The sequence below is a fragment of the Gobio gobio genome (genome assembly GCF_949357685.1).
Source record: "Gobio gobio genome assembly, chromosome: 7".
NCBI classification, from domain to species: Eukaryota; Metazoa; Chordata; class Actinopteri; order Cypriniformes; family Gobionidae; genus Gobio; species Gobio gobio.
In genome coordinates, this window is record NC_137103.1 from 39,492,754 (window position 1) to 39,520,564 (window position 27,811).

Below are 27,811 nucleotides of genomic sequence, written 5' to 3' on the forward strand. Positions count from 1 at the left end.
AATTCTGACTCTACCATCTGAATGTCTCAACAGAAATCGAGACTCATCAGACCAAGCCTTCAACTGTCCGATTTTGGTGAGCTTGTGCAAATTGTAGCCTCTTTTTCCTATTTGTAGTGGAGATGAGTGGTACCCGGTGGGGTCTTCTGCTGTTGTAGCCCATCCACCTCAAGGTTGTGCGTGTTGTGGCTTCACAAATGCTTTGCTGCATACCTCGGTTGTAACGAGTGGTTATTTCAGTCAAAGTTGCTCTTCTATCAGCTTGAATCAGTCGGCCCATTCTCCTCTGACCTCTAGCATCAACAAGGCATTTTCGCCCACAGGACTGCCGCATACTGGATGTTTTTCCCTTTTCACACCATTCTTTGTAAACCCTAGAAATGGTTGTGCGTGAAAATCCCAGTAACTGAGCAGATTGTGAAATACTCAGACCGGCCCGTCTGGCACCAACAACCATGCCACGCTTAAATCACCTTTCTTTCCCATTCGGTTTGGAGTTCAGGAGATTGTCTTGACCAGGACCACACCCCTTAATGCATTGAAGCAACTGCCATGTGATTGGTTGATTAGATAATTACATTAATGAGAAATTGAACAGGTGTTCATAATAATCCTTTAGGTGAGTGTACTCTTTATCACATTGGTAAAATGTCAACATTTGAATGCATTAACTGTTGTTGTTTTGTTTTTTTTATTAGAGATCTGCGTAAGCTGAAACCTAATACTTGCGTTTAAAAGTGTAATTTGGAAATTTAAAAAAAAAATCCTGTTGTCACAGGCGCACAATGAATTCTGGGGTAGGCAAGGCTGCGACGGACCCATCTGTTGTACCCTTCATTTAATGGGAAACGAAGGATGCATTTGAAGGAGCCTTCGAATTGGGATCCTACAGGGACGCAAATGTCCTTTTTAAAGGGTTAGTTCATCCAAAAATGAAAGATTGTTGTCAATTATTCACTCATGTGCTTCCAAACCCGTAAACTAAAAGCCTAAATTCAGTTCGTTCATCATATAATAGCGATCATGTCTTGTCAGAAAATTCATATGGATCTGTTTTACGATTTCTTTATGTTTTTGAAGCGTCAAGGTAGTTGCGTGAACTGTTAATAGAGGGACAAAGTTTTCAGTTTCAAACACGGTACATTACACTACTCCCTATATAGTTTAATTCTATAATGCAGTAGGGTAATATGGGTCCTGACAATGCCAAATGTCTGATTTTACCAGTAGGAAAGCCTACATTTATTTTAAATGTATGTAGTTGGTGACAAGAGTGCAAGTATAATGTGTCTAACATGATTCTGAAGCTGAAAATACAGAATAATGATTTATTCTGGTGTCACCATTACCCTGTGCATTGGGGACCAAATCCAAGCCTATTCAAGTCCACCTCTTAATACCAAATTTAGCATTTTAAACGTTACCCTTTTTTTTGTTAACTTTTTGCCATATGTCTTACAAGTGATTATTATAAAATTATACACCCCTATAACTTAACTAAATGTATATCTTTTTTAAATAACTGATTTCAACAACTGAAGTGATTACAGGACTAATAGGACTACACATTCTTATAATTACCAGGTTCATATTGATGAATTGCCATTGTATAAAACAATGTAAGATTTCTCACACTATTAAACTTCCCCAAAATGGTAGTCGATGCTTCAGGGAAAACTGTGCCAGTGTCTCAACTAATGGTGTTGTAAACTTTGCATTTATAGAACTAAATGTTTCAGTTAAATATTACTTCTGGTGTGTTTATGAAAATGAGAATATGTAGCTAACTTGGACTGTTATTTGTTTTTCTTGTATAAATGTTAAATTGATGTTTTTTTTTTTTTTGTTGTTGTTTGTTTTTTTTGTTAAATCATTAGTGTAATCACCAGTAATTCAATTTACACCTTAACATGGGCCTGCTGAGCACTGATGGCTCCAGTAGTATATATGCTTTCTGTTTATAGATGGTATCCTGAATTGTAAATGTGTTATATTACTACTTCTGTCATTTAAGTGACCACACTGTCCCCTAATTTGAAATCCGGGTGGTAGAAGGGCCTCTAATGAAAGGTTTTACTGTTAACATATACAGTAGTTGGCAAATGTTTCCTGAAAAGTCTACATTAGTTTGTTACAGTACCTTACTGCCACTGGTTTATATAAGGAGATTGCAGACTGTAATCTGCATGTACCATTGAGACCTGGGGTCATTTCTGCTCGCTTTGATTTCAGAGTACTGCTTTAAATGCTTATAATCCTAGGATTTTTCTGCCATTAAGTGATGGCTTTCTGAAGGGGAGTTCTGGATGTGTGCACTCACAAAAACACAAATGCTGAGTGATAGAGCCTTTAATCCATTCATATTTTCACTTGGAGCGAAGCGGTACAGACATATAATCATGTTGTGCAAACTTGTGGATGCACTCTTATCAGTTGTCAGTGCAGGAGAACCTTTACTGAACATGCTTGGCAGGTAGGTAGTTTGGGGCTAATGTTGACATTGTGCTATCATTTGACAGTTTGGGACTTTTGATGTTACTACGAAAAGATGGATGCGTTTTATTTGATACTAAGATGTTCAACAATTTGTTTTAGTGGAAATATTGAAGTTAATTTGCAAACTATTTCATGTTATCTTAAAAATCCACAGCTGAGAGAAACCAGTGATGTGTCTCACCGTTATTGCTGGTAAGTCCCTGATTCCTGCCGTCATGTTCCTTAGTGTGTTTCTTCCAGCATTCAATTCAACTGCTCACATTTGCTCGGGTTACAATGTGCTGCTGAAATACAGTAACTCTACTTGTATGAATTTAAGGGAACAAACGAGACCTAGTGTATTTGTGTAATCTCTAATCTGTCCTTTCTTAATCACCATAATTTCAATGTGCAGATACAGGACAGAGGGAGGCCACACATTAAATTATTCCTCCAGTCTCTGACTGGGCTCTCTGTAATCTTCCCATAACTGCTGAGAGAACGAGACTCATTTGCAAAGTGATTGCTTATGCTTCATGACTATTATGATAATTATACAGAAACAAACGCTAGAGTCCTTTAAGTTCTCTTTGAAAGTTCATTAAAGGCTTTTTTTAATGTAAATATCAGCATTTTTCTGCAGTTTAGGCCACGTAGTTCTAGTACAAACCCGTAGTGTGGCATTCATCAATGTGGCTGTTTACAGTTCAGTGCGATGCAAATTAAAGATTGATTCTAAAAATATGAAAATAATTTCAAAGATTTCAAATAGAAACTCCATATAAAGGCTTCATTCTGTAACTTAATAAAGTCAAGTCATTTCATGTTATTGAATAAACAATGTCATTTAGGTATTTATTTTTTATATTTATTTAGTTTTTTAGGGCAAAAAAGCCAAACTAAAGTAATTCATAAATGATCTAAAAAGAATGCTTGATTACATTTGTATTATTGGCCTTGGCAATGTAAAACATTGTAAGTTGATAATACAAAAAAAGTAGAGAAAGTGACATTATAAAATTGAGTTTAAGAGTCAAAAAGACAGCTGCTCAAATGAGCATGTGACAATTGTCCTACCATGTTGAAAAAGCTATTCGTTTACAATTGATTTTTTTTTTTCTTAACTCTTTCCCTGCCGGTGTATTTAAAAAAAAAATGTTTTCTAAAGTTGCCAGCCACCGCCAGCCAGGGTTATCTAAACATGCAATATATCAAAACAAAAAACACTTTTTATACTAGCTTAATGCAGTGTTTTTATCAACACTTCAATGTGGTTCAATTTAATTTTAAAAACACATCGACAAAAACGTTATTCTCTTTTTGCTCAAAGACTACATCCAGGTCGAATTCAAAACCATAATCAAATAATAGATGGAGTCCATCAACACCCACTAGGGTTGAACAGTCCTATAGCTCGTCCTGGGTCGACATTTCATTCAGTAACCTTAAACATTACATAAATCAAAACTGCCCAATGTTGGTGATCACGTTATTTTACATATGCATATAATATCACTTGTTTCTGCATGTTCTTTGCATGTGTTCTGATCAGGAAATTCAGTACTCTAGATGTGTAATAGTGAAAACACGGAAAGTCAAAAAATTCTGTCAATGGCGGGGAGGCATTTATCACAAATGATGATCATTTTCGTCAATGGCGGGGAAAGAGTTAACATTGGCCTTATTCTAAATCATTGTCATTTAGCAGACGCTTTTATCCAAAGCGACTTACAAATGAATATGTAAATGTCTAAAGACACTATTCTGATTAAGGTGTTTACATGAGTTGCTTTTAGAATATTCCGTTCATGTTCCATGTTAGAACATGGCTTGATTAATGGCACGTCATTATGTCCCCATGCCACGCTACGCTGTCCGATGTCCAATCATAGCGCGACTTTGGCAGGTCTGTTAAAATTCGATGGGCTCAGGCAACCCACTGTAACTTTACTTGCGGGTGTCGCTGTTGGACAGTGTTACTTTATAAAAACGAGTGATTTATATTTATTTATATTTATTTATTTATTATAGGCTATTTACGTTTGTTTTATTTTTGTAATATTATATATTGTCTCTCAGTTTTTTTGAAGAGACACTGCCCCTCTTGCCTCCTTCTTGACAGCCTACATTTCGAATAATAGCTTTGATTAAGGTTCCCGACCATTGTTGTAAGCAGACAGTTTGGTCACAATTATGGATATGGGATTGCATATACAAACTTATTGTATTTTACTTTTACAATGAGCAGAATTATTACAACAAAAAAGAAAAAAATATAGAGACAGTGTCAGAATGAGCAGTCAAGCAAGACACGCAACACGCAGATACTTAAAAGATAAACAAGAATGTTCCGACATTTGAGCGCTTTGTACGCATTGTTATAATTCAAATTCTTTTTTATTGGCCACAATATTATTGAGAGGGATGCTTTTGATTACTTTTTTAAAAAGTAGCCTACCCGAGCCCCCAAGGCCCTCCCCTCTGCACTCGCCTGTTTTGTCCTGTCACAAAATGCGGCGAAAACTCCTACACTACCTTAATAGTTAGATTAAGGTGTGTAAATGTCTGTAATGCTCTCCAATAATGCAACTAAAATAGGCATACTCCACATGTACTTGCGTTTACCTTAATCTGGTTAAAGTCATACTCGAAGTAATAAGAAATCGCTGTTTACATGGTCGCTTCTTAATCAGAGCATTGTTTTAATCGGGTTAATATCGGAGTATTGTTGTCCATGTAAATGTACTGATTGTTTAATTTAATGTTATTGGTTGTACATGAATCAGTGCATATGTGGGTCATAAAACCCCCCCAGAAATAATGATATTTCAGATATAATCATACATTTCAAATAATTCAAAACATGACCTTCATGAACATACTGAATAGACAGTAATTTGTGGTTAAATGGCACCCTCTAACACATCTCCTTTCCCTTCTCTCCAGTGCACTTCCTCCTCCTCCTCCCTCACACTCTGGCCCTGTGGTCCTGCGCTCGCTCCTGCCCTCCCAGTTGCACGTGTACTCAGGAGAAGAGCTGCAGCGTCCTGTGTGACCACGTCAACATGATGGACCTGCCCAAAGAGTTCCCATGCGAGGCGTCCTCCATCAACCTGGACAAGAACAGCCTAAAGTTTCTGTCCGAGCGAGCCTTTGGCACCCTGCCTTCGCTTAAGATACTCTCTCTCGACCACAACAACATCTCCTTCATCACGCCGGGAGCATTTAAAGGGCTGCCCAACCTAGTGGAGCTCAAGATGGCCCACAACGAGTATATCCGATACCTGCACACTCGCACCTTCACGGCACTCAAACGTTTGGTGCGCTTGGACCTTTCTGACTGTAACCTGTTCAACATGCCAGACCGGATCTTCCTGGAGCAAATCGCCTTGAAGGAACTGCTGTGTTTCCAAAACAACTTTCGACGCATTCCCGGTGCCATACGGGGGATGGAAAACCTCACGCACGTTTACTTGGAGCGCAACAAGATCGAAGCGGTGGCCTACACCTCTTTGTTGGGCCTAGCCAACCTCAAGTACCTCAACTTGCAGGAGAATCGCATAAACGTGATACATGACGAGGCCTTCAAAGATCTAGTGCGTCTGGAGAACTTCTACCTGAACGATAATCTGTTGGTCGACTTGCCCCATCATGCTTTCAAGGGTCTAAGCAACTTGAAAATGTTGAATCTGGGCGGGAACATGATTACCAACGTCTCCAAAACATGGTTCAGTGACCTGGTGGAGCTGGAGGTGCTGTACCTGGATCGAAACCGACTGTCCTATATCGAGGAGGGCGCCTTTGAGAACCTGACAAGCCTCATCACGCTGCACCTCAACAGCAACAATCTGACGTCTCTGCCCTTCTCTGTCTTCCAGCCCATCTATTTCATCGGCCGCCTGTATCTCTTTCGAAACCCCTGGGAGTGTACCTGTGACCTGGAGTGGTTGAAGGAGTGGATGGAGAGCTATAAGTTGGTGAGGGACATCCCATGCACATCCCCGTCCTCAGTAGCTGGCTTGGACCTGAGCGAAGTTGTCTACGTCCAGCTGAACGGCACCTGCCTGGATCCTCCAGAGCTCAATCTGACCACATCTCTTCCTGACTACCCTACCGTGGAGAACAAGTTCAACAGCCTCATCTCCAGACTACTACATCAGGAACTGCTGGACGAGATGGTTAACGCCACGGACGGTCTGAGGAACGGCACCCAACAGGACTCCGCAGAGAGTCAGGTTTCTTCAGGACATGGACTGTTCAGTGCTGCTCAGACTGCGTTTCTTCTTGTGTTTCTTTTTCAAGCCCAGATTGACTGCATTAATGCCTCGTGAGAGTCTGGCGAATACCGAAAGGGGTTGAAGCGCATTCAAGAGTGGAAGTCGTTTCCCAGTAGATGGATGAGAAATGTTTGGGTTTAAGGCTGAGGTGAAATGTTTGATCCATCTTGCCATGAGCAGTGTTGAAAATGAAATTCTGGCAGATATAATGGAGTTGGAGATGAGATGGCCTCTTCAAATGACTGGAAACTGGTCTTGAAGGGAAAGGAGTATGTCTAAGTCAAGGAGACCGTAAAATACTTTTTGTCAATATGAAAGGCTTTATTGAAGTGTAACTGAGGGCTATTTTGCGATACCTGGTATTTATTTAGATCTGATTTAAAACGGATCTTGATAACACGTTTATACTATGAATACGTTTTTACATGTTCTGTTGCGTAACTTTGAAACATTTGTTGTGTAGGAGATTTATCTGATAAAGCTTCTCATTATCATTTGACCAGATGGCATAACACACAGTCCTCTTTTGTTATGTTCATTGAACTTAAGTTTCCAGTTCTGGAAAATGCATTAGTCTTCCTATTCCGTAAAGCTTAAGTGCACTCTGTAACATAAGCTGCTTCATATTGTAACCAAATGAATTGGCTTTATCATGGCGTTTTACTGTTATGACCAAATATTTTCTCTAATAGAGAGCTATGTGCATAAGGGGATGTTGTGCCATGAGCTTGAGTTATGCATGAGATTTGTGTAAGAACCCTTTTAATTGTTTTAATACTGATTTTTGTTCATTTCTGATTAATACTTTGAATAAACAAATGTCATTGCATAAATAGTCACTAAAATGACCCATTCAGGTGCAAGAGGTTTGAGGCTATGGCCATCTTTAACTGCATATAAAGTGTGTTCTTGAATTGGATAAATATTACAGTGCAAGTTTGGCAGCCTTAGTACTTCTCACACTAAAATTCATATGGTAGGTAGAATTGAACCTAAATGTCAGGTAAAACTCATCTCAGAAAATGCACTCAGTGAAAAGGGTAACACTTTACAATTACGTTCATTAGTTAACATAAACTAATAATGAATTCCATTTTAAACCACTTATTTATCTTTGTTAATGTTAATTTCGGCATTTACTAATGCATTATTAAAATCTTACCATTAGTTAATGCACTGTGAACTAACATGAACAAACACGAACATCTGTATTTTTTTTATGAACTAATGTCAACAAAGATTAAAGGGTTAGTTCACCCAAAAATGAAAATTCTGTCATCTGCTGAACACAAAAGAAGATATTTTGAAGAATATTTGTAACCAAGCAGATAGAACAACCATTAATTACCATAGGAGGAAACAAAATTTTACGGTAGTCAATGGTTGCTCTATCTGCTTCATTCTTCTCGACCCCCAGCTTTTGTGTTCAGCAGAACAAAGAAACTCATACAGGTTTGGAACAACTTGAGGGTGAGTAAATGACAGAATTTTCATTTTTGGGTGAACTATCCCTTTAACTAATGCTGAACAGAGGTGCTGTTAATGGTTAGTTCATGTTACCTAATACAACCTTATTGTAAAGTGTTCCTGTGAAAAGTATGTAAAAGTATGCTCTCGTAGTACTGCTGCAGTTAACAATCCTACTTTCACCTGTTACAAAACATTAAATAATGGATCTCTCTCTCTCTCTCTCTCTATATAAAGTATATGTGTGTGTCTTTTCCAGATTTAAAATATCATTTTATCTGTTTGTGGTGAGACTAGACTGGGTAAATCCAGCCCGATCTGCCGATTTGATAAAAGATTGAGCTTGCTCTGGTGTTTTTTTTTTTCTTCTGCTAAAACTGACTGAATACATTTTAGCTCACAATTTCTTCCTTTTATTTTACTGAAAACAATTCCGCAATTAAAACGATTGCTCTGGTTTCATATTCTATCGTTTTTGAGGAGTCTTTCTCTCCTCCAGTTCAAAATATTTAGTTTTGTATGACTGCTAAAATAAGCACTCGTATGCCTCTGTCTATGGCAGGGTTTTTCAAACTTTATGATGCCAAGGACCCCCAAATATGATGAACCTTCATGAGGGACCCCCTTCCTAAAATCCATCTATTTTTATGTACTAAAAAACATTTAAAGGTGACAAATACAACATTGTTTCCCAACTTAAATTGGCTATTAATGTTGGATGTATAAACCCGAATAAGAACTTTCACAATAGATGAAAACATTTTGAAACGAATCAATTTTTGCTTTGTCTTTTTACTCTTTGAAATTTTCTGGGGACCCCTTAGAACCTTCTGGAGGACCCCTGGGGGTCTCCGGACCCCAGTTTAAAACCACTGGTCTATGCATCAGTGAGGATTCAGCAGGTGAAGAGTGTAGCTCTATCATTCATTCATGTGTGTATTTTATCAGTAGGGAAACATTTTAAACTGTTCTTGCTTATGGCAGAAACTGATGTTAAGACACTTTCTGCTTGAGAAAAGCAGTTTGTGATCGAGCAGGAAGAAAAATTCCCAGCTGGAGGAAGGTGATGCCAAGTGCTCTTCAGTTGTGCGTCCTGGGATTAGAATGTATAATCCTGCTTCTTTATATGACAGTTTGTACCAAAATACACTACCGTTCAAAAGTTTGGAGTTAAAAAAAGAGAAAGTAATGTTTTTATTCAGCACGGATGCTTTAAATTGATCAAAAGTGACAGTAAAACATTTAATGTCACATTTTTTGTTTCAAATAAATGCTTTTTTTTATTTTTATTTTTTTTTTACTTTCTGTTCATCAAAGAATCCTGAAAAACTGTTTCCACTCTTTTTGATTACATTGGCAAAATGAATGATTTCTGAAGGACTATGTGACGGAAGACTGGAGTAACGGCAGCAGAAAATCCAGCTTTGGAATAATTAAAACTGTATTTTGGATCAAATAAACCAGCCTTTGTGAGCATAAGAGGCTTCGATGAAAACATTACAAAAAATCTAGGAACGGTAGTGTATATTAAAGACTGAAAATTCATGCCTAAACTTTACACATGTAGCAACACACTAGCTCTCAGGTTCTATTATACACACAACTACGTCAGACACACAGTACCAGTGGCCAGGCAAACACACTCTGCACAAAACTGGGCATTGATCCCGACTGCAGTCGCACAGAGTCAAGCGGGCAGGGCGTGACCTACCACAGCTGCTGGGAAAAATCCGGAAAAACAAACGGGTAAAAGAGGAACGAAAAGTTTCCATTGGCCCAGTTCTCTGCCAACTCACACAGAGAAGCCGAGCAAAGAGCCGGATAAGACAACACAGAGCAGAGGACACAGAGGAGATCGTCACCACATTAAAGGAAATATATATTTTTTAAAAACGCTCATACCGAAGAGCTGCTCCGTCCTCGGCAGAGCCATTTACACAGGGCAGTTTGAGTAAACAGTTTGTCATGTACAGAACCATTCAGATGAACAGACAGTGTCGTCTTTTCTCTTCCTCAAACAACTGCACAGGATAAAAACGGGATTTCTGAGTCAACATTAACATTCTCAAACAGTTTTGTGTGCTCATTTTCATCCCGAACCCTTACAACAAATAAAAATGTAGACCATTTACAAACACATTTTACTACATGATTGGTAAAAATAAACTTTACAAAGTTGCCAAAATGCAAGGGATGTGCATAGGTCTTCCCTCCCCCCCTCCTCGTCACCGTCTCCACCTGTTTGAATGTGTTCGTCCAGACGAATGGAATGTTTTCTGCTGTGGGTGACGGTCAGAACACAGCTAACACTGACGGCATGGACGCTCGTGAATGTTCACATGCATGAGATCTCATTCAAATCTCTAAAACATTTATGCACGTCTTTAGAGAGACAGTATCCACGTGTAGAAAAAAAGGGTTGGTTTTAAATGAAAGCTGAATCGGTGGGTTGTGCACTAAAGCAGCTGGGGTCTGCCGCATGGATAATGCGGGGATTATGTATGATGTCCGAGTTAATGGACGGGCTGGACAGATGAAAGCTATGAGGATTCTGCCGTAGTAATGCTGCACTTTTGCTCCGGTACGTAACAGAAAAACTACACAAAATATTCCTTTTAGGAAGATGCATCATGTAGGATACTGTCTCTTTAAATCAAACGTCTACAAAATGTTGCCTCCTAGCTATATAGACATGACAATATTTAGTAATTAATTTTATTGATCTTTTTTTCATTAATACAACACTACGTCTATGTAGTCTGTGAGGGGCCAAGACTGGGCTCACTGCAGGTACACTGATGTTTTTGAACATCAGAGGTGAGCTTGTTTGCATCATGGGAAAGTTCTGAAGTTGTTTTTTTTGTTTTGTTTTTTCTTGCAGAGACTCACTGCAAAGTGTGAGGTTATGAAGGGCATAAGGTTACAGGTTGATGGGTTTGCTGATTTAGTAGACCCAAGACACTGGAACCCACTGGGCTGTGGTGCAAACCAGGTCTATGGCTTCCTCCAGGAGCCGAATAGTCTCGTCAATCTCATTATTGATGATGGTTTGGTCGAAATAGTGTGCATATGTCTTCTGGAGGATCTCAGACTCCTTCTGCAGCCTCTGTAACGACTCGTCCTGAAACATCAAAGGAAAAGAGTGAGTAAAAGAGCAGATGAGTGGTAAAAAAGGGCCTTCTGAAAGATCAGTGGAGGACAATGGATGAATTCGGACCATGTGCCCAATTAGGAAAACTTCATTGATGATCCCAAAGGAAAGTGCAAAACTATAAACAGACAATGGGAAAGTTGGGAAGGATGGTACTAGTGTACATACAATACTGTTTAAGGTTTGGGGTCAGTAAGAAAGATTTATTCATGTTTTTGAAAGAAGTCTCTTCTGCTCACCAAGGCTGCATTTATTTGATCAAAATAAAGTAAAAACAATATATATTTCTTTACAATATTTCAGCATAAAATTATGATGTTTCAGCATCATTACACCAATCTTTGGTGTCACATGATCTTGCCGAAATCATTTTGCTCAAGTAACATTTACTATTATTATTATTATAAATTTTGTGCTGCTTAATATTTTTGTGGAAACATAATAATCATTTTAAAAATGAAAATTTTTATTTAAAATGAAAAAAAATTCTCTTTAATTTATTATATATATATATATATATATATATATATATATATATATATATATATATATATATATATATATATATATATATATAAAAAACTAAACAAAAAAACCTCACTGACTCCAAACTTTTGAACAATAGTGTATAGCTCAAAAGCTTAGATATGGATAAGGGTTTTCTTAAAAATAGTCATCTGTCAAATGGACCTTTATTATAAAGGTCATGAGTAGAGTGGAACTTATTCGGCTAGAGCTTATTGGCCTCTAGGATCTAGCTGACTTCCTGTCATACTCACAGGCAGCTTCCTGCACCATCTGGGAAGCTGAGCGTGATGCAAGGAAAGGTAGAAGAAATTAAAACAACATGCAAAAAAAGTGCATGCAAAAAAAAAACAAACAAACAAAAAACAGACAGGCTAAATAAAGATTCAGCTGAATGAAAGCAGGAAGAGATGTTAGGTGGAGTTGTTCTGCCACTGAGGGTGACACATGCCATGGCATATTGAGAACTCCATGTTTTGGATCCTGATCTCACCTCATTCATGCCGGGAGTGATTGTTGGTGCAGCAATGAAAACCACATAGGGAGCAAATTCAGCTGTCCGTAAAACCTTCAGTGCCTGAGAATAATCAAACGCATTACAAAACGCAGTACATTTTTATGCTCCCATCATATGTGTGTCAATGTATTTCAGACAATATATTTGAAACCAAATAGATTTGTTTTATCACAATATTTACATAATTTCAATACTTTGGTTTGAGCAGATGTTGTTAGTTTTACCATGCAACTTTTAACTTGGAAAACAATGGCCATTTTATGACAAAATATTACGTTTTTTCTTCAATTTTTCTTTCTCTGAATTAACTGAAATGTATCAAGCTAAATGTTTTAAAAGGAAATACTGTTGTAATTGGGAAACAATTCCTATGTGTCACAATTTTTTGCCCTCGAGTCCGAGTCATTTGATTTTGAGTATCTACCGATACCGAGTACCGATCCGATACTTCTATAATACATAAAAAAAGACTAAAGAAGAGCAAAAAAACAGATCCAGGATGTTCCTTATTTTTTATTTAATTCACCTTATTTAGCCATTAGCGTCTCTGCAACAAAGTGATGTCATGCCGCACGCGTTGCTGTTTCTGTGTGGAGTCAAAATGTCTAACTCTGTGTCCCCGCATAACTATAAATGTGTTAAAAAATAATGAGAATATATATACATATATATCCGAGTCCTGATCGGGAGGTAACGTCCGATTCCAATCGAGTCTGAAACCACGTGATCGGGCCCGATTTCCGATCACGTGATCGGATCTGGACATCCCTAATTATAAATACAACATATTGTTTCCCAACTTAAATTGGCTATTCATTTTGGATGTATAAACCTGAAGAAGAACATTTTCAATTAAAAATGATTTGTATAAGCGACTTTTACAAAAAATGTATGCAAGCAGTGTACGTACTGTGTTAAGAAAACTGCCTTACAACCCCAGTGAGCGAGATAAAGGGGACTATAGTGAGAAACTCAATAAAGATACAAAGCAAACATATACAATTCTGGAATGTATACGACAAGAAAGGAGAGCAACATTTAGAAATGAAAAACCCAGTTTGAAAACCACTGTCATAACTAATAACAGACAGTTCTCTAATGGACATAATTTCTGGTTTGTAAAGAACAACATAAACATTCTATAGACTTCATAGTATTATGATATTATCTGGTTTGTCTCACTGTAAAATATTCCATACTGTTGGATAATATTTTGGAAATTACTATTATAATATCAAAATATGGTTTGAAAAACATGTATTGACCCTGTCATGTAGGATAACTCAATTCCTCACTATCCTTAGGTTTTTATTTCCATCATATTACTTCTCATTCTAATAATTTCCTTTGTTTGTGTTATAATAAATAAAGTTCAAGTGCCTCTGCACTGCACTCATCACAGGAATGACGTACAAGGTCAATGTCCACCGTCTTCTCATTAATAAATGCTGAGGGCAGTTAAACGTTCACCTGTGGCTCTACGTCCAGTATGGCTATGAGTCCCTGCTCATGGATCTTGCGTATTGTCTCCAACCGCGTGCCGTACATTGCGTCCTCATGGCTGCCGTACTCCAGGTAATCGTTGTTGGAGATGTCCTGCATCATTTGGTCGTGGGTTACAAAGAAATAATTCTTGCCGTTCTCTTCGTCTTTCTTTGGAGGTCTGGTCGTGTCTTTTGGGGCGGAAACGAGTTTGCGGTTAGCCATTCAGCAGTATCAAGTGTGCAATCATGTTAGAGATTTGGGAATGTTTCTTACGTGGAATGGGGTAAGCAAATCTGTCTGGGTGTTTGGTGATGAGCGTGTTCTTGATGTGTCTTCGGCCAACACCGTGGGCACCTGCCAGTTGAACAAACCACAAACGTGAGAGACATACTTCATACAAACTAACAAAGGTAAGATGTGGAATTAAAGCCAGACCTATATACACACCTAGTAAAACTAATGTTTTCCTCTTGAACGCTGGCAACTTCACCACTTCCTCATATGTGACCAGATCTAGTTGATCAAACACTAAAAACAAACAGACGACTGTTATTTAATAGGGGGGAGGGATTGATCTTACATTTCCAGAATTGTATGTCATTGTCATTAGACTCCAACAAAACAGCTGTTATAAAATAAAAAAAACAAATGTGGAATCTCACAAAGGAAAAGGAGGATGTTTTTTGGGTAACGCTACTGGTGTTTGTTCTCTGTTTTCATCGGGACTATGAGGACTTTGCATGTGTTTTGGCAGATTATGGAACGTAACAGGCCTGATGGGGGATTTGATACTGTGCCTGACTGACATTCAATCTCCACTGCAGCAGTGACTTCATCCCAGCCACTCACACTTAGCATTTCTGCATATTCAAACTTCCACTGATGTCAAACCTGGAGACATTTTACATGTTCATTCCTATATTTTAGCTTTATTACTGTATTTACCTTTGCAGTCCTCTAACATTTAAAGTTAATCTTTAAAAACACTAGGAATTTAATAACACAGATAAGTAAACCTTGAAATGAACATCCATTTTTCATTGTTGCATTTAAAACATAACATATTTTGTTTTCCTTTACATTTACACTCCCGTTCAAAAGTTTGGGGTCAGTCATGGGTTCGATCCCTAGGGAATGGACAAACTGATGAACCTGAATGCAATGTAAGTCGCTTTGGATAATAGAGTCTGCCAAATGCGTCAATGTACAGTCTGTAAATGCACCAAGGCTGCATTTATTTGATCAAAAGTACAGTAAAACAGTAATTTTGTGAAATACTATTACAAATTATAACAAGTGTTTTCTATTTGAATATATTTTCAAATGTAATTTATTCTTATGAAGGGAAAGCTGAATTTTCAGCAGTAATTACTCGAGCCTTCAGTGTCACATGATCCTCATCATTCTAATATGCTGATTTGGTACTCAGGGAACATTTCTTATTATCATCAATGAATGTTGAAAACTGCTTAAAGGATTAGTTCACTTTTAGATAAACTTTTCGTTATAATTTACTCCCCCATGTCATCCAAGATGTCCATGTCTTTCTTTCTGCAGTCGAAAAGAAATTAAGGTTTTTGATGAAAACATTCCAGGATTTTTTTCCTTATAATGGACTTCAATGGGCTCCAAACGGTTCAAGGTCCAAATGACAGTTTCAGTACAGCATCAAAGGGCTTTAAACGATACCAGGCCATGAATAAGGGTCTTATCTAGCGAAACAATCAGTTTCTGCGAGAAACCGAGCAGTATTTATGCTATTATTTTACCTCTTATCAGATGAACGTGATCATCTCTGAGCTCCGCCATAACTTCCGCTAAGTGATGTCAAAATACAAGCGTGGTCATAGATATATCGATCGTAGATTCTATCAATCGTATATTCGTAGATATATCGATTGCCTCATTCTACTGATCCGTGCAAGCGCAAATGAGGCATCTACGTATACATCTATGACCACGCTCGTATTTTGACCTCACTTCGCGGAAGTTATGGCGGAGCTCAGAGATGATCACGTTCATCTGATAAGAGGTAAAATAATAGCATAAATACTGCTCGGTTTCTCGCAGAAACTGAACGTTTCGCTAGATAAGACCCTTATTCATCGTCTGGTATCGTTTAAAGCCCTTTGATGCTGTACTGAAACTGTCATTTGGACCTTGAACCATTTGGAGCCCACTGAAGTCTATTATATGGAGAAAAATCCTGGAATGTTTTCATCAAAAACATTAATATCTTTTCGACTGCATGAAGAAAGACATCGACATCTTAGATGACATGGGGGTAAGTAAATGATCAGCAAAAGTTTATTTAAAAGTGAACAAATCCTTTAATATTATGCCTAATAAATGTCTAACCGCCTAATAACTGCCTAATATTTTTTTCGGAAACCATGATATCTTTTTTTCAGGATTCTTAGACGAATAGAAAGTGCAAATGAACAGCAAATGAACTTCTGCAGCACTATGTCTTTACTGTAACTTTCAATCAGTTATTGCGACAAACTTTTGAACAGTAGTGTATTCATCCAAAATAGTTTACAATTTTAACATCGGTGCATTCTTATGTGCATGTGCAAATGAGATTTGACTTCCAACTGAGAGAATGATTATCAGCTATTTCAGTCATCACACAAAGTCATGACTTTATTACATTTGTCGCATGGACTACTTCTATGGTGTGTTTGTTGAATGGAAAAAGCAGAGGAAAACATCCTGCTAATTATCTTCTTTTGTGTTCCAAGGCAGAAAAAAGCCATATAGGTCTGGAACAACATCAGGGAGAGTAAATGATGACAGAATTGTTTTATTTTTGTGTCAACTATTCCTGTGCATGCATTAACAAAAGTGCGACATACACCTGTTAATTCTCAGATGCGGTCACGGAAAAAGAGGAAAAAAGCTGAAGGGCTAAAGCGATGATTCATCTGATAAATGACTGCACTGAAGGACTAAGTTTCATTGCTATTGTGAACTTCCACAAAGTTATACCACTAAGCCTTTTCTACCACAGTGTTACGGTTGCATAATGAGCAAAACTGGCTGCAGTGTGCATGAGGGGGTGTTGAGGAGATAGCATGCATGTGTGCAGGAGTCACTGAGTTGACTTGGCTGTGGGAAACGTGAGCCATCTCTGTCATTTCCACGTGAAATGTGATTCCAGCACTCATCTCCCTCTCTGAATAGATGCCTTAAATGATTCATGCTCCTTTTTCACATGACCTCGAGTATGCAGCTCTATATGTGTAGGATGCTTAATAGATTTGCACACAGAGAAGCCTCATGTCGTGTGAATATAGATGCACAGGGTTGAGAGAACACAGAATTAACAGGAAACTAAAAACACAGCACAACGACACAAAATAAACCAAGAGTACCACAAACATTCAAACACACAAAAAAATTACTTTGTTCTGTTGATTGAGAAAAAAATGGAAGTTGCTAATAGGCATAGATGGATTCAGGGTTAATAAGATCAGCACAACAAAGGCATTGCGTGAGACAGAGAGACAGACAGACAAAGAAAGAGAGAATTAAGCACAAAGGCTGTATGCCACAGCAACACAGTTACTTACATGCACAGAGGCCATTGGTAGATAGACAGCATGTAAAATGGACAGGGGAGGGGGGTCATTGAGTTATGGCTCAGTTAACAGAACATCAGTAAACAAACACAACAACAAGCACGCTTAAAGCTGTGATGCTCGAAGCACAGAGACATGATGGCCATCCGCGAGCTTGGGTTGCTCTGGATGGGGCGCTTTCAGAGCGTGCAAGACATCATGGCTCTGAACAATGAAACATGCCTCTGACATTCACAGCAATACATATCAAGGCTGGAATCTAAAAGCTGCAATTAAAGTGTGGCATTAAGCTGTTTTTGTGATCATCTGGTGAGTATTATAATTTGCAGTCACGGTATGAGTAATGTTCTATTGCAGTAATACTATACATCATGACATATGTGGACATACATGTATTACATAATCATGCTGTAATGCCTGTTCTTGGATAATCCGGTGAACTTTTTATGAACTTGACAGACACAAACCAAAATAGTAGATTATTCATCATACATGATACTGATAGTTGCTCAAATATATGCACTGGTGAGCTAAAACATTATGACCACCTGCCTAAAATGCTGTTGGCCCTCCACATGCATGGGATCTACAAGAGCCCTGAAGGTGTCCTGTGGTATCTCTGGCACCAATACATTAGGATATATGCAAGGTGGAGCCACCGTGTATCGAACTTTTTAGTCCAGCACATCTCACAGATGCTCAATTGGATTGATATGTGGGGAATTTGGAGGCCAGGTTATCACATTCCTGAACAATGTGTGCAGTGTGACAGGGTGCATTATCCTGCAGAAAGAGCCCACTTCCACCAGGGCAAACCATTGTCATGAAGGGGTGTACCTAGTCTGCAACAATGTTTAGGTAGGTGGCAGGTGTCGAATTTACGTCCACATGAATGGCCGGACCCAGCGTTTCCCAACAGAACAATGCCTAGAGCATCACACTCCCTACTCCGGACTGTTGGATAGAACATAGGTAAAGGAAGGGGCTAATAGGGCATCAAAAGTGTACACACATTGAGCTAAGCCACCACTGACCCCTTTCTGCTTTCACACACAACCGAGAGAAGAACTTCCTGGCTTGTTGATATGCACTAGGGATGCCACAATACTCAATATAATATTGAACGGTTCAATACGCGCTTGTGAATTGCGTTTTTTTCGGTTTGACATTTAATTTATTATTTTTCTACAAATTCTATAATTTGCCTCCATCCCAATACTGAACAATGCGATATACATTCCCATCACACATTAGTGGTGGAGTTATACTCACGGAACACTATAGTTATTCACAATCACCAAAGTTCATTATTTGCATGCGTTTTACAGCCTTGCCGGTTAACGTTAAACATGTGCTTTTCCGAGTGCGCGCACTGAACGCCTGTCAAACACGCGATTACTGGACTAAGTAGTCTTACTTCACTAATACTGTCAAATACACACAAGGTTTACATAAACACAGTCGGGTATGTCTAAAGTGAAAGTAAAATCGGCGTGTGTCTGTATATTAGATGCACGCAGGTCTTAAATTGACAGCAGCAGGCAGCCTATAGTATATATACATATACTATACCTATAACACTTTGTCCTTAAAAGGGACAGTTCACCTCTAAAATGATGTCATTATTTACTCACTCTAATATTGTTCCAAACCTGTTTTCATTCCTCAATGACAGAATTTTCATTTTTGAGTGAACTATCCCTTTAATGTTAATACAACAACTAAAGACAAAGAGAAAATCACTCTCTGCTCTCGACTGAAAAACTTTAATACAGTAGCTTCAATAAGAATCAATGTATATTTTATAGTGAAGTCTATGTAGTATTTTAACTTTACATTTATTAATTTAATTTCATACTTAAATACTGCTGTACTGCTCTGAGCTGCCAGTGTAAATATTTATATATATTTATTTTATATTTTACAATACACTAGGAATGTGTACAAGGGTTTTTTTAAGTACAGTTTTAAGTTTAAGTAAGGTTTTTCAATTATTTTAAAGGTCCCATGGCATGGCATTTTTCTATTATTTTATAATGTTTCCTGAGCTGTACTTATATTGTTAGTATGACTTTTACATCATAAAATGTCATAATTTAGAAATAAAAGGCATTTTTTCTATACTGCTGTTTGCCCTGTGGCTGAATGCCCTGCTTCAAGAGGCGTGTCTGCTGTGAGACTTCAGTAAAAACACCCACTGTTGTGATTGGCTGACATCTTTGCATTTTATATGAGCGGAGGGGGCGTGGTTTATCGAGGCACGAGCAGGCACGAGTCTGCCAGGGAGACGGATGGACCTGAGTTCACTTCACATCAGTTCTCAGCATGTCTGAACTGTTTTAGTTACAGCATATACTTTAGGTTATTAGTCTATTTCTAGTCGGAGGGACTGTCACTCATGTCAGAAAGTTAGTAACTTTAGTAAATTATGGATCAGCGCTGACTGGAGACGCGAACCGTTTAGAACGATTCAGTCCGATTTGGTGAACTGATTCGGTTCACTAAAAAGAACTGGTTCAAAAGAAAGATCGTTCGCGAACCGGACATCACTAATGTATCAGAGACTGAGCTCAGCGATTGCTAACAAAGTTATTTATAGTAACTACTGAGTTATGAGAGCGCTGTCAGTCAGCGCGAGTTTATTGTGTTTGTATCTGAGAGTTCTGAATAAACAGTCACACCGAGTCCGTCTCTTCATCATTATTCTACCAACTTTGTAACACATGCAAAGTACCATTACAGCTGTCGAGATGAACGAGTTAAAAGTAAGTGTTGATAATAGCATTATTTTTAAAATAAAATAAAAGCGTCAGTGACGCGCGTTGAGTACACAGCGCAAACAAAGACACAACAGCAGTAATCGGATGTAATCCAGTTTATTGTGGGGCTAGGCTGGCTAGCCCGGATATGCTCAAGCTTACCCCCCTTCTGCTTAATCTCACGCCGCGTTTGGTGCCTCCGCTGTGGGCCAGATGCAGTACTGTGGGTCGGGGATGTTGAAGGCCGAGCTTCGGCGTGTGTGAGGTTTATCTCTGCTGATGTTGAGCAGAAACTCATGACTGTATGCACATTTTAGAACCGATAGACGCGACGAGGACGTACAAAAACACTGACTCACAAGATATAAAACACGAAAACACCGTTCTGTCTGGAGAGAGAGAAGCCGCATTGTGTGCACGAATAATAAATAATTAGCTACACATCAGAAATCACTGATCACAGATCAGAAGGAACTGAAAAAAGACTTCTGTTTTCATTTGTACATCCAAACACTGAGAAACTGCCAGCGTTCACTCGTTCACAAGCAATGATGCAATGATCTCTCGACGAGCGTTTGCATGGGCGTGCCAGATTCTCTGGGCGGAGGAAAGGGAGGAAACCGTGCCTGCTTGGACGTCAAACCAGGAGACTTCAGGATTGGCTAGTCTGGCCTGTCATTTTCTCAAAGGCAGAGAAAGACAGCCACAACTCGGTTTTACACCGATCAACATTTCTATCCACTTGGGGACAATATTCAGGCTAGGGGAACTCATATTAATGTTGAAAAACCTCATAAAATGAAAATTTCATGCCATGGGACCTTTAAGTAAAAGAAAGAAAAGAAAGAAAGAAAAAAATTGTCTTTTTTCTCCTTAACCTCTTGCTGTTCCTGTCGCTTAAAAATAGAATAGCAAAAAACTGATGTGACAAGCCATCAGAACCGAACGGAAAACCGTGGGTAAAAACCGAGGTATGTATTGAACCGTGGACTAACTGTATTGTTGCATCCCTAATATGCACGTCACTAAATAGAGGTCTATTTTCTTTATAACCCTTTTGCTGCAATGTTGATTTGTTTTTGTCTTGAGTCTCCCAAAGCTTAAATTCTTGACAACGGCTTCCTACTGGAAAATCCCCAACCATATGCTTCCCATTTCCCTTCCTAACCTGATCTGAACCTGAGCATTAAAGCTTGAAAAGCCCAAAGCACAACTCTAACAAAGTCGCCATAATCAAAACAGTTTTAGACAATTAAACAATCCTAGAGGAATTCGTGACAAGACCTGAAAAAAGGCCATAATACTTAGAAGAGTCTCTTTTTCTGCCTCTCTGGCTGAGTGAGCTCAAATCAGACTCACTAAAGTGGGGCACTGGGCTCAGGAGGGATTATGTCTGATCTGCGCTCCCCGCCGCTGCTGGCTGAGGGGGCTGTGCTCAACACAGTCTATTTGATCACCTAAGTGATTGGGTGCTCAGAGAACATTGCGATTCCAGCAGCCCAGATCTGAATAGATCTACTGTTGGCCCTCCGTAGACCAGAAACCCTGCAAGTATGCAAATGACAGATTGTTGTCAGTTTTGACAACTTTTGCACCAACTTTTGCAGTTTTGCACCACCACTGTTCAAAGTTTAGGGTCTGTAAGTTAAAAAATTTTTTTTTTTTTTTATATTTACATTTTTTACATGGTGGTGGAAAAAAATATGAGATGGGAAGTCAATTGTTTTTGCATTCTCTGGAAAATGTTTTGTTTCCCTGAGAAACTTTGCGTTCGCTCGCAAAATGTTAGCGTTTCCCAGAGAACCGTTGCATTCCCTCGCAAAAAAACGTTTGTGGTCACTCGCAAAACTTGTGTGTCCTTTGCGAGCAGACAAAGTTTCTTGGGGCAACGCAAACACTTTCTGAGAGAACACAAAAACATTGCCAAATAATTTTTCCTCCCATCTCACTTTTTTTTTCTTCACCATGTCCATTAAGGAGCTCTGTACTTTTCTGTATTAAACAAATTAAAAATGTATTTTATTCCTGTGGTGAAAAAGCAGCCATTATTCTAGTCTTCAGTGTCACACGATTCTTAAGGAATCATTCTAATACGCTGATTTGGTGCGCCAAGGTTTAAAACTGTTGTGCTGCTTAATATGTCTGTGGAAAACGTAATATTCTTTGATGAATACAAATTTCAAAAGAACAGAAATTATTTGAAATACAAATCATTCTATTTAGTCACTTTTTAATTTAACGTGTCCTTGCTGAATAAAAGCATTCTTTTCTTTCTTTATAAATTTTGTTCAGAAACACTGCATAATGCAACAATGTGAAATCAAGTGTAGCAAGAAGAGTTGGCATTCACATACTTGCATATAATGTGTTTCTGGCTTTGTGATGTAATGGAGTCGTCGTCACTGTGTCTACAGTCTGAACTAACAAATCAACATTTTTAGGAAGCACACCTTTAAACTATTCTAAACCATCAGGGATTTTAAAATGATGGCATCCTTTAACATCTTGTGTGTTCAAAAGTAGTAACCTGACCCTATGTTAGCTAATATTACAGACTAAAGTAGGACCTACATTACTAGCTTATATAAGAGGTTAAAAGCAGTGGGGTTCATCGTGCCTCTAACGAGATCATATAATTACCACCTTTCATAACGTCAGGATCATTTTATATAGAGGTTGTAAAATGTTTGCTGAGTCAGTACATCTGAGAGCAGGAGGTGTCCAGTTCATCTGCTGTTTCAGTGGAGGTCTGTGAGTTCGTTTAGACCTGAAGCCATGATGAAGACATGAACTTCTGCTGGACACATCCAGTGACATACGAGTCACTCACAGCAAAGACACACTTTATTTCTCTCCCCTGGCCCTTTACCAGCAACCATAAACTCTTACGGAAAACATGGGCGTCTCACGTACGGTCTTTTGCATAGAACACACGCATAAACACACTTGTTGCCTAGTGCACATGCAGGTGTGCTCATCTGCAATAACGACCCAGGTTTCCACTGTGGCTCGCTTTAATGAGCCCCTTTGGTACATGAAGCAAAACGAAAGACTCTCTAGAGCACTCTTAAGGGACTGTGAGGTCAGGGACAGCAGGCAGAATCAGACACACAGCTACTTGGCTATGTATTGGCACAAGTCACCCTGCTATTTGTGGAAATGCTGCAGTCAGGACCTCAGGTTATTTGAGCCAGACAGCACAGGGGCCCATTACCTGCCCATACCTACTACCAGACACACAGGAACAGACGCTCCCTACAGCTTCTGAACTACAGTTTGAATCATTCAATGGAGACGTTTCTAGCAACAACTGCTGACAACCATCTCACAAGGGTAAAAGTCAGCTTTCGCTGAAAAGCAGGAACTAATATGAACATGAGACTAATTAGGCATTATGCATTCATGATGGTGGTCCACCTGGACTGTGTTAGTGATTAACCACACAGTGCTCTATTGTGCTTCTGATCATATACTGTTTCTAAATATCTGACAACAAAAATTATATATATAGATAAGATATAAGAGTTAAAAAAATTATATGCTACTATATGATTATCAATACTAATTATAAATTACCAGTTAAATTCAAACTGGTGCATATGTGTCTCTCCTATAACAGAGTTAAGTTCTAGTTTTGGTATGTTTGTCAGTAAGGGACTAACTATCTAAAAATATCAACCCTGTTAGGATTTTATATAGTAAACACATAATAATTGAAAAGTGCATAGTCTTTAGAAATATCAGCATTAAATTCTCTTTTTAAGTATTAATTTCTTTAAAAAAAAAATGTATTGACCTTAAACTTTAGAATATACTTTTGTATAAATACTCAAGCTATATAAATAATTTTTTATATATAATTTTATTATTGAATATAAAATAATATGCACAATGGAATCATCATAACATTATACTGACATAATGCTTAACATAAAAGGCTGCCCTGCCATTTGATATAATGACCCAATGGTGTTTTACACACTTGCCTCCACAAGCATTTACAAAACAGGCTTTAAAGAAAAAGTTCTTAAAAATATTTATCATTAATCATTAATTGTGTACAGTACATATCCCCGGGAGCCGCCAAGTTCATGTGACGTCATACTCCCACATCTCAACAATGACACCCTATTTCCCAGTAAATACAAAATACACTTCCTACTCTGAAAGCTTTTAGTAAACAGTAAACTTACTCATCTTAGAAACCTATTCAATATTAAGGGCTGTTCACACCAAGGACGATAACTATAGTGATAACTGTTTTAAATATCATTCTAATTCTATGAAAATAGGGAAGTCCACACCACAGGTATTCGGATAATGACACAGTGGATATTGTTGAATCAATATCAGAGCGATCAGGATCCACCGACTTTAATAAGTTCGAGCATTTAAAGGTTTAGACAACGCTATGATGTATTGGTGCGGGCACTTATATTGTTATCATTCTTGGTGTTAACAGGGGCAGATAACTAATAAGATGACTAATAAGTGAGAGTTGATTGATCAGTATCAGCTGTTGTCTGTATGAAGAGAGAAAAGAAGCAGAAAGCAGTGGAAACTCTACCTGCGTTGTGCTTTGCCAGGTATTTGTCTTTGTACTGCTTTTTTTTCTTGCCAAACCAAGTGCAGCTCGCCTGCTGCTCTTGCTTGGTTTTCTCCATGGCTATACAAGCCACCCGCCTAGAACAAGGGAAACAAAAGAAACAATTAAAATGAACGTGGTGAGAGCGCAACTTATCCGTTAGCCTTGATGATAGTACATTGAGTGCTTTTAAATCATATTGAGAGCGTCTTGCATTGTACTACATCTTCTTTCACTTCTCCCTCAGCTGCAGCCAATCACAATCTTCTGACTTTCATCATACAATTAAAATAAATGATTCAAGTTCTCATTCTGCTCTAGGAAAGAACCAAACTTGCCACTCCTGGAGTTCAGGGGAGGGAATCAGTCCCGCCGTGCCATTCTTGGTGTTTTCCAGTTTGCCTTGCCACCAGTTATGGTCATCTTTGTTGATAATCTGGATTACGTCACCCACTCTGAAGCGAATCCCTGCCTCTTTACAGGGGATGAGGTCATCCTTCACTGGGTCATACTCAAACTGTGCCCGTACATAGATCTGAGAAGAGACATATTCAGCTGAAGTCAGAAAAGCCCAACAGTGGCACAGACTGATAGAGGACAAGGTACAACTGGGCATCAGGGTACAAGTGGAGATCAGGTTTTGGTTTCGATGAGAGGCATGCTTGGCTGAAGTTCTGTATGAGGATGAGTTATGTTATGGAGCCCTCGCTTGAGTGCAGTTGGGTACCAAACCACGGTCTGAGAGTAGAGTGGTGTGTGACTCCCGCATTTAAAAGAAATGATATTGGATTGACTAAAAGGGGCCTTTAAGTATTAATGTTGTTTTGCAAAAATTGAGCTTAACATTATATTTTCTAAGAATCGCAGTGATGATGTAATTGTTTTTGAGTCCTTGCTACATTTGGACTTAAATGGTTACACAACAGATTTTCAGAGCAGTGGATTGGGCTCATTCTTTAAAATCTTACCTGGATGGAAAATTTATCCTTGATTGGAGGTCTGGAGATCTAGGGCATGAGAGTATTACAAACATCATGCAATATCATGGCACTGTGGCTGCATTAGTATGGACTGTGAGCAGGGGTTGGTGAGATGAAGAATGCAGCTACGAAAGCTAACATTCGGAAAAATTATGGGTCGACATAAAGGAACAAAGCAGGGTGGAGATGTCATTCACATCACTGTGTTATCATCACTTGTAAAATAGTAGATCATTTCCAGATGGACTTGTGCTGGCAGATGGCGCCCTCTGCTGATCGCCTTTCTACTTTTCATCTTATTAGGACAAAATTACTCAAGGTGAAGACTAGAGACTAGGAGAACAAATTGTGATGAGCTCTTTCATCCCTCATCTTGTTAGCCTTGTTGATTTACAGGGTAATCTAGTTGAGATGTGAAAGGATACACACACCACTCTGTAGCCCAGAGCCAGTAGAAAAGCATGAAACTGCATGGGGTTCGAACAGGACAGACACAACAATATGGAAAACTTGATTAATTCTTTAACAAAGTTAATAGTTTAACTGGGACAGAATGATAGCTTGGCCAGTGTTTTATGGTTGATGTGGAGTTACTCATTTTAGGAAAATGTAAAACATAAGCAAGTTTTATTGTTGACATGCTGTCTAAAATGTTGGATTGTTTTTTTGTTTGGAAAACTGTTATTTTCATATCTTGATCTCTTAGCTGTTACTTAGTGTAATCAACTCTCTGTGAGGTTATGAATAATTGTTTATTTTTAAGAAGAACACAGATAAAATGCTACTAATTTATTACATTTATTTCAAATCCCAATTGCTGTTTTAGACATTTTCCCAACTGTTTTTTTGCTAATGCATCGAATAACCCATTTGTAAAACTCAACATCAATGCAATCTTTGCACTACTACAACCTACTGGTCAGTCTGTCTGCAGAGCACCTCAACAAATATATAGTGAGATTTAGTGAATGGTGTTAGTGCAGGAATTGATTAAGAAATCAGGGTGTTAATAGCGGTGAATCACTAACTCGTTCATTCAATCTCAAGCATAAAAGCAGAAAGGAAAGTCAATAGAGGAGGCTAAGACTGAGGGATGCTCTAGTCACCTGGCGTCCTTTTGGCTGGATGGTTGATGGCAAGTCCTGTAAAGCAAAGCCCAGCAGTGAAAGAGAGACTGACCATTTACAGAGGAAAGGCAGACTTTGACACACGAAGGACAATAACAATAAAAAGACAAAACATAACATTACATAACAAAAATCTGGTTAAGTGGAGGCAATGCTAACTCCAAAAGTGAGGATCACAAAAGTTTGTGTGTATGCGTATGCTGAAAGAGAAGAAGGACTGTTGAGGGTAAATCTCAGAACAGCAACACACAAGAAAGCAAGGAGCAAGCAAGCAGCTTCAGCACCACACTTCATTCAAGCATGTTCATGAGGTGGAGAATAACTCTCCTCTATGAAGAACACCAAGAGGGTCCCACTGCGTCCATATCAGGGATGAGCGATATTAGCAAACATTTATATCACGTTATTCTTACGAATTTTATTCAAATATTACTGAAAAAAAGTATTTAGTATAAAGACGAAAAGACCAAACGTCCAAACGAAAAGACAGGTTTATCGCACATTTAATTGTTTTATTCTATTTTAATTATTTTAGTTACATGGTTATTAATGATTACAGTACACATTTTATATTGATATTTAATATTTGAATTCATATATATATATATATTTTTTTTAATTATATTTGTATGAATAAATCTTGATTACAAATATTTGTTCTGCTTATAATCTTTTTTAGGAATATATTCAACAAAAGTCATGATAAATAGGAAACTTTACAGCACTTTTTCCAGACTTCCAATCCAATCAAATTCTCTGTTATTACCAGCAGCAGAATATAAGCAAATATCATTACAATTTTATGAGGAATTTTATATTATTTGAGAAATTTCTATAGATGTATTGTGTCAATGTCTGTATCGCCCACCCCTAGTACAT

At 38.3% G+C, this 27,811-nt stretch overlaps 2 protein-coding genes across 43 annotated transcripts in view; one reads left to right on the forward strand and one right to left on the reverse strand.

The window, feature by feature from the left end:
• Positions 1 to 2,351: 2,351 nt before the first annotated feature.
• Positions 2,352 to 7,593, forward strand: nyx (nyctalopin). Its single transcript, XM_079820729.1, has 2 exons — positions 2,352 to 2,688; positions 5,422 to 7,593. The coding sequence occupies exons 1-2, from the start codon at positions 2,667 to 2,669 to the stop codon at positions 6,804 to 6,806; spliced, it is 1,407 nt and encodes a 468-aa protein (XP_079676855.1). The 5' UTR covers positions 2,352 to 2,666; the 3' UTR covers positions 6,807 to 7,593.
• A 2,479-nt stretch (positions 7,594 to 10,072) lies between these two features.
• The window catches only part of caska (calcium/calmodulin-dependent serine protein kinase a), a 208,914-nt gene continuing 191,175 nt past the window's right edge, over positions 10,073 to 27,811 (reverse strand). For 11 of the 42 annotated variants that reach the window (XM_079820761.1, XM_079820744.1, XM_079820749.1 and 8 more), the window contains 9 exons: positions 26,912 to 26,947; positions 25,794 to 25,832; positions 25,164 to 25,360; positions 24,808 to 24,923; positions 14,345 to 14,425; positions 14,171 to 14,251; positions 13,883 to 14,085; positions 12,389 to 12,472; positions 10,073 to 11,340 (listed from right to left, as the gene is read on the reverse strand). In XM_079820761.1, coding sequence (XP_079676887.1) covers positions 11,164 to 11,340; positions 12,389 to 12,472; positions 13,883 to 14,085; positions 14,171 to 14,251; positions 14,345 to 14,425; positions 24,808 to 24,923; positions 25,164 to 25,360; positions 25,794 to 25,832; positions 26,912 to 26,947 — 1,014 coding nt within the window. In that variant the 3' untranslated portion in view covers positions 10,073 to 11,163. Of the gene's footprint in view, positions 11,341 to 12,149; positions 12,177 to 12,388; positions 12,473 to 13,882; positions 14,086 to 14,170; positions 14,252 to 14,344; positions 14,426 to 24,807; positions 24,924 to 25,163; positions 25,361 to 25,793; positions 25,833 to 26,911; positions 26,948 to 27,811 lie in introns of all 42 variants that reach the window. The other 31 variants (XM_079820766.1, XM_079820757.1, XM_079820760.1 and 28 more) reach the window with 9 other exon arrangements.

Excerpts from the sequence above, each read along its gene's own strand:
- nyx (XM_079820729.1), top strand. The coding sequence starts at position 2,667 with ATGTGTCTCACCGTTATTGCTG. Across the intron at positions 2,689-5,421 it reads GTGTCTCACCGTTATTGCTG|TGCACTTCCTCCTCCTCCTC; the intron begins GTAAGTCCCTGA and ends CCTTCTCTCCAG.